The sequence below is a fragment of the Coregonus lavaretus genome (genome assembly GCF_964263955.1).
Source record: "Coregonus lavaretus genome assembly, chromosome: 4".
Classification (NCBI taxonomy): Eukaryota; Metazoa; Chordata; class Actinopteri; order Salmoniformes; family Salmonidae; genus Coregonus; species Coregonus lavaretus.
In genome coordinates this window covers 12,138,610-12,152,713 of record NC_139991.1, presented here as the reverse complement: position 1 = coordinate 12,152,713, position 14,104 = coordinate 12,138,610, and the positions used below count along the sequence as shown (strand labels likewise).

The window sequence follows — 14,104 nt, the reverse complement described above, 5'->3', positions numbered from 1 at the left end:
ACCCTGTTATGTATATATACAAATAGATATTTTCTCTTTACTCTCTTTTTTAAACTCTCAATAAAATCTATACATTATATACACTATCTTCCTCTTTTAATGGTCAATGTGCATACACATGATGTGTCTATCCGTATAAACCGCCAGCCAATCTTCTTTTTGCTATCCATGGTGAGCGCTCGCACGTAGGACTGGGTTGTCCTGCATTGGGAGTTATAATGCCTCTTGTCTATTCCACGGCAGCCCTCCTTTGTGTACCCCATAGGGTTACATTTGGTCTCATAAAAGTATTGCTTCAGTTGGCCATTGGGGACAGGGACCTTTTCCAGGACGGTAACTGTCTGCCCAGACATGTCTATTGCTGTCTTTTTGTCCACAGCTGTCACCCACTGGCTAATACTATCACACACACTCAGCTCTCCACGCCGCGATGGGTCAGAATGCCGCCGCACCCTCATGGACATGTTAGCGGCGTCCAGGTAGTTTTTGTATTCCTCCAGGAGAAAAAGCAGCGGTGGCTCTAAAGGCACTTGGTTGCTGATCATCACCCGCGATGCATACAGGTCGACATCCTTGGTCTCCGTGGTGACCACAGAGGAAGGACCCCCTCCTCCCTGGCCCTTGTCAGCCCCAGCCCCCTGCTGAGCTTCTTCTCCTTCCACCTCCAAGAGCTCCTCAATCACCTGCTCAAACGTGTCTGTGAGCGAGGGCAGTCCCCCATGCTGGCCCGGCCCACCCCCGCTCTGTGGAGTCCCATGGCCCCGGCCGGCCGTCACTGCAGCACCCAAGTAGCCTTCTGTTCGGTGGCCCCGCATACCCAGGGCGTCTCTCATGGGAGCAGCTCTCATGCAACTGAAGTATGAAATAACCATAGTAAGGAACAGGATGGTCATCACTCTTCTAACCTGGTGGAACTAGAGAGAGAGAGAAAGAGAGAGCAAGAGAGAGAGATGAGAGGAGAGAGAGGATGAAATGTTAGTGCAACTCTTATGTATATACTGTTATGTAGCTATATTATGTATTATATAATATATCAACAGTTTTCTTCCATACATTAAGTTATCAGAGTTCTGTGCTTATACAATGTACTGTACATAATACACTCATTATTACAGTATTCCATAATTTCTCAAGGTTGGATCACAATCTAATTGTTTTCCTTTCAGTCATTACTAAGCACCATTAGATGATGCATGCCTACCATCTCCCCCATTACTACCAGAGTATCACATTTCTCCTCCAGCTGCAAAGAAAGCCATCAGTCTGACACCACCATGAGTGCCCACTACTATTTGGCCAACTTGCAAATAACAGTTTAAATAATCACCATACATGATTGGATATTTTTTTCTGGATTGGACCTCTTTAAACATAATAACCCAGACCTAGTTGAATTAATTGTGCATGTAACCGATTGTGCTGTTCTTGTGAATTCTGTATTTTCTGTCTCCTCATACAACGTTACAATATTTCCCACAAAGGCCCCAGAAGCAACATTAAGGGCTGCTGACACCAGCGTTTTCAACTGAGGCCAAGTTTTTTCAGACTGGAAGTGGAGTGGCTAGGCATCATGCTTTAAATGCCAAAGCATTAGATTGCTAATGATCTCCTAATGGTCCATCCTACTATGAAGTGCAACCCAATATAGCATCATTTTCTCTTCAACAACGACAAACAACAACCCCCATTTTTTAAAACAATTATGTTAAATTGATAAGGCAACTACAGTATGTCTTCATCATAATCATCATCATCACCATTATCATCATCATTATCTTTCTCATATTTTGATGTTGTCATCCCTGGTATTTTCGATTGGCAGACATGTATCATAAATGCTATGCGGCCTGAATACTTTTTTCAGTGTAGCTATTGAACTGGCAAGTTATATCATGTTTCCAATCCAATGTCATGTATTGTAGCCTAACCAGTTTCATGTGTTATCCTGACTTCACACCACATTTCCCACAGGGTTAATAGAGACTTGTTGATCGATTGATTGGTTGAATTCATGAGTGTTTCTGACTTGGTTCTGATAAGTGACTGTTTAATTTGTGTGATTTTGTAAAAGGCAACCAATCTTTGTTGTAATATTACCATTAATATGCTAAACTTGATAGGGTAAAATTGGGAACAGGATTTATGAAGGGACATAGAGATGTTTAAATAAATGAATGCTGAGAGAGAGCAGTAGTGCTAGCAGAGACTGAGAGAGAGTCAGTAAAGTACTGGTTAGAAAAGTGAAGAGAGGTAATGTTCTTGCATCCTGACACACTCACATACCAGTTCTATCAGATGCATACTATGTACAGCTGCTCACATAAATTTAGTAAACAGACATTGCAAGGAAAAGAACGCCACAAGGGCCCAACAGAGCCAAAATATACCAGTATACACACACACCCTAATCCTCATCCTTTACCCATAGCTCACAATAGCATCTCTTACCTTTATGCCCTATGAGTCACAGCAATTCAACATATCCACGGACATCCCAGACCCAGAGTTAAACATATGAAAACTACCACAATATAAAAAACCTAGCTCTCCAGAGGGGGGCATTTAAAAATAGCCACGGCAGGGCTTTGACTGCACTCTGCATGCCGTCCTCCTTGTGTCCCGACCTGATGCAGGAATACGCTCCAAGCAGATCCGCTTCCCAACCAGGCAGTGTGGCGGACGGAAGGACCTTAGCAGAAGGGAGGGGCATGCCCCACCTAAAAAGCATTTGTTTCAATCTTAATTGGTGTCTGGGGCCGCGGCTGCGATTAGCCAACGCCACCGTGACTGCCATAGAGATATTGCATCTATAAATAGGCGTGCTGGGAGTCTCACAGTCTTGATTCAGAATATCACATCCTTCTCCTTAATGAGCCGCTGAGTCCCCAAGCTCAGTGACGCGTTTCTCCAGAGCGTGAGTGTGTGTTAGAGGGAAGGGAGGGGATGGAGGAGGAGAGGAAAGGAGGGCTTGGTTTGTATGTGTTTGGAGGGGGATGGGGGCATCTTTCCTCTTACCGACAAAACAACCTTGGAGACAAAACGCAGCCAAGCAAACATAGATGAGCAGGAAATCATTCCGACATTTTCTCAATATTGTAATTAGAAAATAATAATTTATAAGAGGTAATCCTTTATCATCCGATAAAGTGTTCCTGTGACCTGTAAAATCCCATCATTAGGCTGCACCATTGTCATTGGCTAAAGATGGTAACAGCTGTTGTTCAATGATCAAGGAAAACAAATACATGGACTGAAATCCCATCACACTGCTTATAGATACATGAACTGATTTCCTCATCAATGTCACAACCCAAACATACATTTCCTCCCAGGTTGGGTAAACCTGGGGTTGGGGGTCCATCTTCATGTAGAAGATGCTGCAGCAGAGGTAGTAGTCCTTCTTTCCTGACAGATCACTGGGGCTAAATTGCAGTAACAGGGGGTGGGGAGTCAGTGCAGGCATAATTTCGCAGCGTAACAACCACAGATGACGTCTCTACTAGGCCTCCATAGGGGAGAGGATAGAGGGGAGGTGTGTTGGGGGCAGTGCCACTCATCAGTGTGCAATTGCCTGCCAGTCCTCTGGGCCTCCTCACACCGGGAACAACAAATAATTGTATTTCTAACTCGGCTATTTCCTGTTTCCATCAGGAAAATCAATATGGCTTATGCTCTCAATCAGCATCCTGTTAAAATGCAATCTAGCCGATGAATCACTTTATTGCTGTGGGACTGGCTCAGAATAACAGTACTCTCTGAGACCTATCTAATTCAAACCAAAGTAAAAGTGATTCTCACCATGGCTGGTATGTTCTCATTTAATATATTAGATTTGAGAATATCTTCAGCTCTGAATTGGATTTTATGCTCCAATTTTTAATCTCCAGGTAATCAGTGCACTGATATTTAATTATCATGTACTGTATATGTACAGTATGGGTGTGGGAGAGAGAACAAGCAAACTTCCACACTCTATCCAGCCATAACATATATTCCGTAATATCAAGATTTGCATGAATAAAATCAGTCCTTTACAGTTGCATTTGGTGCATTCAGAATGTTCATAGATAATAGTTGACGGATTTCCATATAGTGGCAGGGCTTTGCGATAACACATTCAGATGAGCACCTGTTCAATTGTTGTGAGAGAGGCAGGCAAGGCTGGAAGGTTGGGTTTAGAGACAGTTAGGTGCCTTGCAGTGTTTGCTCTTCGTGCCAGGTGGGGATTATAATGAAAAATCCCCCTTTGACAGATGCTGGAGTGGATTCACAAACACAATGGTGTTTCAAACCCATGTACAAAACTCAGCACATGACAACATATTACTTCATATTTCACTTACACTTAACTTACACAGTCATGAATGTAGGCAACATTTCTGTGGCAAAACATACAAACTTTCATTTTCAAAGAGACAATTTCTCAAGATTCTTGTCTTAACACGCCTCTCTTTTCCAGGGCAAAGTTAACAAATGTTTTCACTTTCAAAACACATTGTCAAGTAAGTCACTACGAGGGGGAAAATACCATTTGTCCAGATAATCCAAGATCCCTGTACATCAGCTTGTGCTATGGCTACACCAATGAACATGTTTTCCTATCCAGTCCATTCAAATATGACCTTTGGATGTGCTCCAAATAAACCTACCTAAAAGAGAATGCTTCATTTATATGAACTATATATTTTGGAAACATACTAGAGGACTCAGTCACAATATACAAATATAACGCCATTATCCTTTCTTTCAGTAATAGCTAACAGATGCAACCAAGAAACCACGTGGAAGCCTGTTTTGAGAGATCTGACACTTGCAAATAGCATCTTGAAATGGATAAGTATAATTTACTGTAGCTATTCCTCCAGGCAAACTCTGACATAAAATACATGTAATGACCACTTAAAACAAGACATGTTAAGACTGTTGGAATATGTTCCAGTAGATCATGAAGGCCCTAATTGCATCTTTTCCGTTGACAGATACTGTGGGTGTTGTCCTCCACCACTTCCTCCGGAAACATCCAGTGAGTGTCATTAATGTGGCAGTTTACAAAAGACAGGTCCAATTAAACAATAAGGCACAAGGGGGTGTGGTACATGGCCAATATACCACGGCTAAGGGATGTTCTTATGAACGACGCATCACGGAGTGCCTGGACACAGCCCTTAGCTGTGGTACATTGACCATATACCACAAACCCCTGAGGTGCCTTATTGCTATTATAAACTGGTTACCAACGTAATTAGAGCAGTAAAAATACATGTTTTGTCACTCATCCCTGTGGTATACGGTCTGATATACCACGACTGTCAGACAATCAGCATTCAGGGCTCAAACTACCCAGTTTATAATAGCCTATATATAACAATATCCTAATATTCAAAGGTTACCCACTTCATACTTAAGCCACTTCCTGATAAACGTAGTACTCTAATAAGTGCAACATTTTCTGTATGTCTAGCCGCAAGTTGCACTTACTACTAATTAGTGGTGCAACATGTTAGCCTGTCAACATGACCGCTGACCAGGTCACACAGGTAAAATGATAACTGCTTCAAAACCACAGCCTAACAATATTTTATTATGTGTAAATTGGCAAAAAATGGGTTAAAATCACAAGTTGCCAATTACTAGCCTGTAATACCAGTGTAGGCCATCTAAATTAATAAACAAACATAAGGTCTACATTACATGTCAATGAATCTATTGGCACTGTCAGACAGTGTCCCCACATAGGTCGACAAGCCCAGTACTCTGTGCTCTCTTTGGGATTTTTACAACCCTTAAATATCTCTTATAAACCCTTAGGATAATCACATTTAGCAAAGTGATGAAAGACATGCCTTGAAGATAATGACTTTCATCAACAGTGCTCAAGTTAGCTTATTAGCCTACTGCACATATTTAAAGAAATCAGTAGTATCTTAAAACGATGTTGATTCCAAGTTGATTGCAAGTGGTCTATACGAACAATAATAAGATAAAGGGTCAACAGCAGCACATTAGACGTAGACTTAGGCCTACTTTAAAACGGGTGTCAAGCAGTTTCCATATATTTGCGCTAGATGGCGCATTAGACCACGAAATGTTCTTAAAACACAGATCCTCTGTCTCTCGAACACACACACAGGCCTACACACACACACACACACACACACACACACACACACACACACACACACACACACACACACACACGCACACACACACATACTTTAAGGCGATAACAAAGTCAGATAGGAAAACATGAACACTTGTAGACTGAAAAAGCAATAGGTTACTAAATAAAAAAGAAAATCGGGTTAACCATATGGCATTAATGCATATTTAGTTGTTTTCCAAGTCTGTGCCAAATTGGAGCCTACTTTCAGTGCTATTTGATGCAATTTCCCGAGACAAACTAGCCTACACTACAAAACAGCAATAATCTCAGACAGAATGCAATAAAATAAATCTCTCCACCAAACATTAACAAGGTTTACTTGGTAAACGTCAGTATCGCGGCGCCCTTGGGTTGTTCTCGAGCTAGAGCGCATAAAATGTCATAATTGTGGTATTTTCCGCGCGCTCCTTGATAATTGCGCGACTGCTCCATGTAGGGATTCGTTTCATAATCCCGTATATTCATCCTTGCCTTGTGAGGTTATCCGGATTAAGAGAGAGCTAGACCAACACTGCAGGGTATAGCTGAGCATAGGTCTCAAGTTTCCTATAAAGTCTTAATGAGTACATCAAACTTTTTTTTTTTCATTTGCTTACAAACCTGTCTGGTTTTTGAGAAAATAAAGTCCATTTACAGATAGTAAAAACATGTGTTATCTGAATTACGATGCTATATTATTTATTTAACATAACATTTAGATCCATTGCATTCACGGATGATGGGTTAAAAGAAATAGGCTACAATAGGCCTACAGCCTATGTGGGTAGGCAATGTAGCCTACTCGCCTATTTCTTACAGTGGCAATAGCCAACAGGGCTAAATCTACAACTCTTCACATTAATTAATCAGCTAAACACATCAGAAAACGAATTGATTACCTCCACTGACCACTTTCTTGGTCCCTATTAGAAATTCAATCAGCATAATAACGCCGTTTTTTAAATTAATGAACAAGAGGATAGAGTTACACGTATCCTCTCTCAAACTGCGACGGAGTCCGTGCGCCTGCATGATCCCCAACTTGATTACAATACTTTTAAAGCATCTCCCCACTCACAAAACGAGCGAGCATCGACACAGCAGAGCGAAAGTGATCAAACAAGTTTAGAAAAACATACCTTTTACTGCCCAGTCGTAAAGGAGACCATTCAACAGGACAGTGTCATCTGGGATGTTTTGGACAACCCACCGTGTAATTACTTAAGCTATATTTTCCCTGTACTGTCCGACAGTTTCAGGATATCTCTTCAGCTTTGGAGCAAATAGATTAAATTATTGATGGTGGAAATTGCATGGTTGAGGTAATGGACTCCCATGGCTGCGCGGCTCCTTTGGAGATCGCTTAAAACCGAAGGGGTTGCATGCTATATGCTGCGCCGCGACGGCACTACGCGATGAGAGACCTCTTGAGCTTGAAATGACGCCTGTATCCCTTGCAACTACAGTAACTTACTACATTATGACGTTGCAACATGTGACTCGCCGCTGGCTGACTGGTTGCATGCCACCAAACACGGTTACCAGAGCCCTAAACTAGGCCTAGCTCTCATCATGCTTTTTATACGCCTTTGGTCGACAGATGGGAGTGGGATAACGAAGGGATTGGCCGTGGATCTTTCTTCCGTGTTTCACTGACATTAGATGTGATATTTTTGTAGCTGTACTGTACATAAAAAAAGAATAACGCATTCAATTCTGTGCCATGTGGCTACATTGCGTGTCATGATAAGATGTGATTAGATCTAAGGCTTATAGCCTATATGTATATGTCTACTACTTTAGAACTCATGAATATAAGAAAACCAATACACTACCCAAAAATAGAGATTCGTATTCCATGCGTTTTACCGGAAATATGGAATTTCTTTAGAAGCACTTTTACTTTAATTGTGAAATTGGACAGAATCACACATTCACTGCTACATAATTATTTAATTAATTTGTTATAACGAAGTGTATATTCTGTATGGGATTGATTAAGTCTACAGAAGACTTACGACTAGCAGTGGATAAATTGAATTATCCTTATATAATGTGGAGACAATTATCCCTATACAGACCAGGAGAAGTGTTCTAAATGTAAAAGCTAAGCTGCCTAGCTAGACCTCGTTTTCCAAAGCCTTTGAAATGATTCATCGTCAGATCGATAGGTAGGCTATGCCATGTATGTTATACCAACAAAAACTATGGGTTACAAGTAGATATAACCATCTCAGGGAATGTCCAAAGTTAAGACAAAGAAGCATTTGAATAGGCTAGCTCTCGAAACTGTTGTAACTTAAATTGAAGAAGCAGCATATTCAATAAAAAAATTGCTATTTGGCAGACGCTTTTATCCAAAGCGACATACAGTCATGCGTGCACATATAACTTGTCTGTGGGAATCCCTTGTTGTGTTATTATACCAGCGCACAAATATTCATCAACATGGACAGCCCCGCGAACAGCGCGAGAAAAAAAAAAACAGCACCATTGACAGTGCTGCGGTCAGCGCGCCCACGAACTAAACATTCAGCACCATGGACAGCGCCTCTATCAACGCGCCGTATACTAAACATTCAAAACCGTGGACAGCACCGCGATTTGCGCGAAGTGAAGGACTGATCGCTGATTGAGAAACAGAGTCACTGAACAGCGCCGCTTCCAGGCAGCCTGTATAATGAGAAGATTCAATGCCCTAGTTGTTGGGATCTATGCAGGCGGAAAGCCTACTGGTAGACACTTTTTGCCATGATACCAATTGTCTCCATTCCCTTTTCCCCTAACATAGAATTGTAAACTTCTCATAACACATAACTTAACACATGAAAGCAAAAGTCTTATCATTAAATGCAAGGCTTCACAATATTAAAGGTATATATTCAAGACAATGCACACACTTTATTCTGAATATCCCAGCAGTGTTCAATAAGGCTTGATGACTGAAAGTCAATAAACTTGAAAAAGGAAAAAAAAATGTCTCACTTAAATTAATAAAGCTTTTGGCTTAAGCATGCAGTGAGTGTTCTTTAGAGAAGTCAAGTGATGAAGAGAAAAGGTTGTGGGTTCAACCTCAGTCAACAGCTCATTATCCTTGTGGCTTGGACCTCCTCCAATGAAATATTTATTGTGATGTGTTTGCTATATGTCCATCATGATTCTTCTCTGTACAAGTTAATGAGGTGGAGGGTTCTTACTTGGCATATAGTAGTATGGGAGTGAATGCTCACACCTGCTCTGTGATTCACTCCACCTCCAACACACCCAGGGACATGCCAAGATGAATATAGCCCTCCCTGAAGGATCACAGTAGGCGAGGGCAAACTCTGGATGACAAAGAGTTGCATCAGCAATCACTGAGCGACATGACTCCAAAAAAAAAAAGCTTGCACGGGGGCTGTTCCAACAAGGTAATTCATAAATAAATCACTTGGCATCTCATTAGAAGAACAACAACATGGTCTCGCTCATATCTGCAAATTCAGCACAATGCAAGGTGGCGTTCTAAGCAGTGGAACATTCAGGAGACTTGTTACCTAAGAGTGTTTGTTTGAGGAGATTATTTAGCATTTTGTGTAGAACTTTAAAATGAAGTTTAGCGTGTCTGAAATAAAGTGCATCGCAACTGAATTGAAAATGCATAGATGGGTCACGCTCAAGCAAAGTCAGAAAGAGCTAGCCAATACCAAGCACCATGCTGTGCTATGCTATGCAATGCTATCCTATGCTATCCTACACTATACTATACGTGTCAGTGCTAATGATCTTGCACCTACAGTACAGTATGTGTCTGATGAAGGTCACATTGGGTGCCTGATCAGAACTTACTGCCCCTAAACTCAGACTCAGAAACACTCACTCATGCTAACATAAGACCATTATGTTGTGTTGAGCAGTGAACCAAACTGGTTTTCAGCATGCCACTTTCAGAATAAAAGTTGATTTCAGACAATCACCAATCCTTTTTCAGAAAGTAGACATCATTCTTGAAGTTGAGTGTGGGACATCTCCCACAAGGGTTATCTTTGTCAAAAGAGGTCTCGAGAGTGATGGGCGCTTTACCATGAATGGTGTGGCAAGCCAACATTACCTTGTTTCCCGTCTTTCATAACACTACAATCCTTGGACAGAAGTGGCATATTCCTGCTTTCTTTTCCCCATTGAACAATTTTCTACTTGGAAAAGGGCAGCATGATGAATTCGATTTTTTATATAAACACATAAAGTTAGGCTACTTGAAAGCTACTATGAGGTGGTTTGAGCATGCAATTTAGAGCATGGTGATGGAGCCCTGTTCACTCCCATAGTTTCTCTTAGGGGTTGGTGTCAGTAGGCAGAAATCTGAAGCATGGAATATACAAACTCTCCAGCTTTTACACCATTTTCAATGTAAGCAAACATTGAACTTCATTTTGTAATTTGGGTGAACTAAACCTTTAAAAACTAAAACAGACATCAACTTTTAAACAGATGGTTCTGAAGTCCCTAAACAAATAATTCAGAAATTTTGAATAACCTTTTGAAGTTCAAGTGTGGTTCACACAACATGATAGTCTCCACTTAGCGATCATAAGAAGCACACATTGTGGCACCTTATACCTGCTCTTCACTGACCAGATGCCCAAAACAACACTGATGACACTACACACAGGCATACATCTTTTCACACCTTCTCTTGCCAACTGTGACATAATTCTGACAAGTCAGCAATGCCAAGAGCCACACTGTGACATGAACATTCAATTAAGACACATTCAGAAGATACCTCTTGGAAGTAATCAGACGATAGAATAACAAGGCTCTGTGGCAGCATCAAAATGGGCATCATAAGCATATCTGCTGAGTATTTGCAACTCCATATCAAAATGCACACTTCAGGGTACAATTAACCCTTTCTCTGTCTCCCATGAAACATAATGAATGTCCGGCTATAGGGTTAAGAACGAGTGGTAAGTTTGAACTCTAGTCTGTCTATGTATATACTGCCCAAACTCTCTCTCTCTCTCTCTCTCTCTCTCTAACGTCTCTCTCACTCTCTCTCTCTCTCTCTCTCTCTCTCTCTCTCTCTCTCTCTCTCTCTCTCTCTCTCTCTCTCTCTCTCTCTCTCTCTCTCTCTCTCTCTCTCTCTCTCTCTGTCTCTCTCCCTCTCTCCCTCTCTCTCTCTAACACACACACACACAACACAAACAAAACAAAAACACACACTATGTTTCATCAAATTGACCGCAGCATCAAATCACAAAAATAAAAATGTACAGACACACAAATATGCTTGCCAGAAAGTCTGGGGGGATCTAAGCGGAGCTCTTATTTGAGCACAACACCTAAGTATTTCAATAGGTAAGGTAAACGAGTCACTCCCCTCTGTCCATAACACAGGCATCCAACTTGATGTCAATATCAAAAGTGTGTGGAAAGCCAACCAGGGGTAGAGCTCAGCACCCCATTCCATATTCAAACACTAATGGCAGGTATCATGAGTCCAACTTTACCCCATAAGACATCTCAAAGTTATGCTGAACACAGATATGAATTAGGCTACTGTACAGACACATATGCACAATATGCATACACAACAAATTATTTTACAATTACATCTATTTTTCTGAGCACATTCAGTGCAATGCCCTCTCCTTTACTCAATTACATGTAAGAACGGAATTTAGTTGATTGTAAACATGACAATTCCCTTATGCCTCTTTTCTGTTTTCTGATCAGACGCAATTCATCGGACCTCATTGTTCCACACACAGACACACAGACACACACAAACACACACACACCGAATTGTCCTGCAGTGGCGTCATGCCAGCAGCCAGTCAGACTCTTGTCTCGTTGGTTACAATTACCGGACAAGCAGCACAGCAAGGTATTGGTTTGGGAAACAACAACCTCGTCATATTGTGTTGGATCTGCTATTGTAATCGTATATTCCCCATTTTTAAATGAACCAAGATGTGTCTCGGCGTCGTTGAATAGATAAATAGCAGGATTCAAACGTTTCAACCCGCCATAACTCATTATGATGACATGTAACTAGATGGATGGAGGTGCTGATGATGAAGATGATGACGCCGCCGCCGATTATAATCCGATTCGTCAAATATTATTATCATTAGCCTATTAATTTTATGATAATCATTAGCCTTTTGTTCGTTTGGTTTTTTACTGTTACGGAAATGTTAAACTATCCCCTATCAAATTACGCACGAAAAGGATGGAAAACAGATTGTTTTGGTAAAAACGTTGTGTTGAGACTCAGAGTTCCAACTGGAGTGTTATTAACTGTTAGCCTACTTCAGATACTACCATGTAAAATAATAAAATACTTCCGAGAGCTATAAGCTATAGCTATAGCTAGACATGTTCATCTTCTAAAGTTCATGAAAGGTTGACTCGGAAAACGAAACACCTTTTTTATGAACGCAAACTAGAAATATCTCTCATCGTCCCTGTGAGTCATCTATAAAGAATGAAACACGCATATTCTGTCAAATATGATGCCACAATAGCATTTAATGTTATTTGGAATGAAACCTACCATCCTCAGATTTGTTATTGACGCCCACCCCAACTCTGCAGCGCTAAGAGTGCGGAGAGGGGGGCCGGTTGAGGGAGATTCTCAGTAAGATAACACAACCCCATTTATGGACTGATCCGATGACGTACATTGCAGAAAGTTCTATAAAAAACCTTCATACATACAAAGTGTGTCGTGCCACCCCACAGACCCCCCCCTACCCCGCCTCCGCTCCTCCCTCCCTCCGCACGCCTACACATAAACCTACGTCTCTCGCTACGACTTTCCTGAAGAAAATATGTTATTCCTGAGAAAAGTATTAAAAGAAAAACCTGACCAAATTAAGAAATATAACAGATAACCTCAAAATCTAATAAATAACAATATACATGTTGCTTTGCATGCAGCCAATTTGTCATATTGTCGCAGGTCTACTCATTCATAAACCCACTGCAACAAATAAAACGAAAACGTTTTAGGCGATCGATTCGTTAAGCATAGCCCTAGTAATCATCATCTTATTATAAGGACTATTATAGTATCATTTTTATTCATAATATTAACATGATTCCTCTTGTTCTTATTATTACAGCTGATATATGTTACAACTCACAGCGTCATCATAACTAACGGGTCTCCTGCTTTCCTATAGGCAATAGCCTAATAAGTATAGTCATTTCGTTAAATTATTAAGTAAATTATTTAATTAAATAATGAGTCACGCATGGACTATGTTTTAAAGAGCCTTATATGGTTCTCTAAAGTAAGCTAAAATTTCATTTAAACATGTCATTTAAAAACACAATGAAGCTGTAATAATTCAGATGTAGCCTATAAATGAGGATAGGCTCAATAATGCATTGAAATGTAACCCCCCTGGAAGCCTCTTGATTAAAACAGTGCTGCGAGCGCTTGTGGGCGTTGATATCTTAGGGTTTTTCGTGCAGCTGTTTGCCATTCAATAGCATCGTCCTGAAATCAGAATATTTGAACTGAAGCCGTACAAAGAGATAGATTGAATACAGACAATATCCACAGTTTCTTCGCTGGCACGCATGACGAATTTCTAAAGTCCGTTGGCTGTTAAGTCAGCAAAAACATCGTCGTGGACTAATCAATTTGAAGATCATCGCAATCTTGCATGTCTGATTTTCTACTGTCTTAAAAACCCACTGCTTTTGGACAATTTCTTATCAATCCATCTTATCTCGCACCACCTTTAGCCAGCCATAGCCTAACATCTGTCAATAGGCAGTTTGACCACGCCTATCTTTCTTGTAATTTCATATCTCTGATTGCATCTTTGAAATTCCTCTGATTTCTATGAGATGATTTCTCGGTAATGTTTTTGTTATTCATATTTCATTAAATCATTGTGTAATAATTTGTGTTATTGCTATTTATTGTAAACGTGGAAGTTGTCTCCGACAGGTCGAATGTGG

General features: G+C 40.7%; 1 protein-coding gene across 1 annotated transcript; it reads right to left on the bottom strand.

The window, feature by feature from the left end:
- Nucleotides 1-83: 83 nt before the first annotated feature.
- LOC311128203 (neurotrophic factor BDNF precursor form) lies at nucleotides 84-12,787 on the bottom strand (the record flags this gene model as incomplete). The annotated part of the gene is made up of 2 exons (XM_084160223.1): nucleotides 12,684-12,787; nucleotides 84-914 (listed from the first exon to the last, which is right to left on the bottom strand). The coding sequence occupies exons 1-2, from the start codon at nucleotides 12,684-12,686 to the stop codon at nucleotides 84-86; spliced, it is 834 nt and encodes a 277-aa protein (XP_084016349.1). The 5' UTR covers nucleotides 12,687-12,787.
- Nucleotides 12,788-14,104: the final 1,317 nt, after the last annotated feature.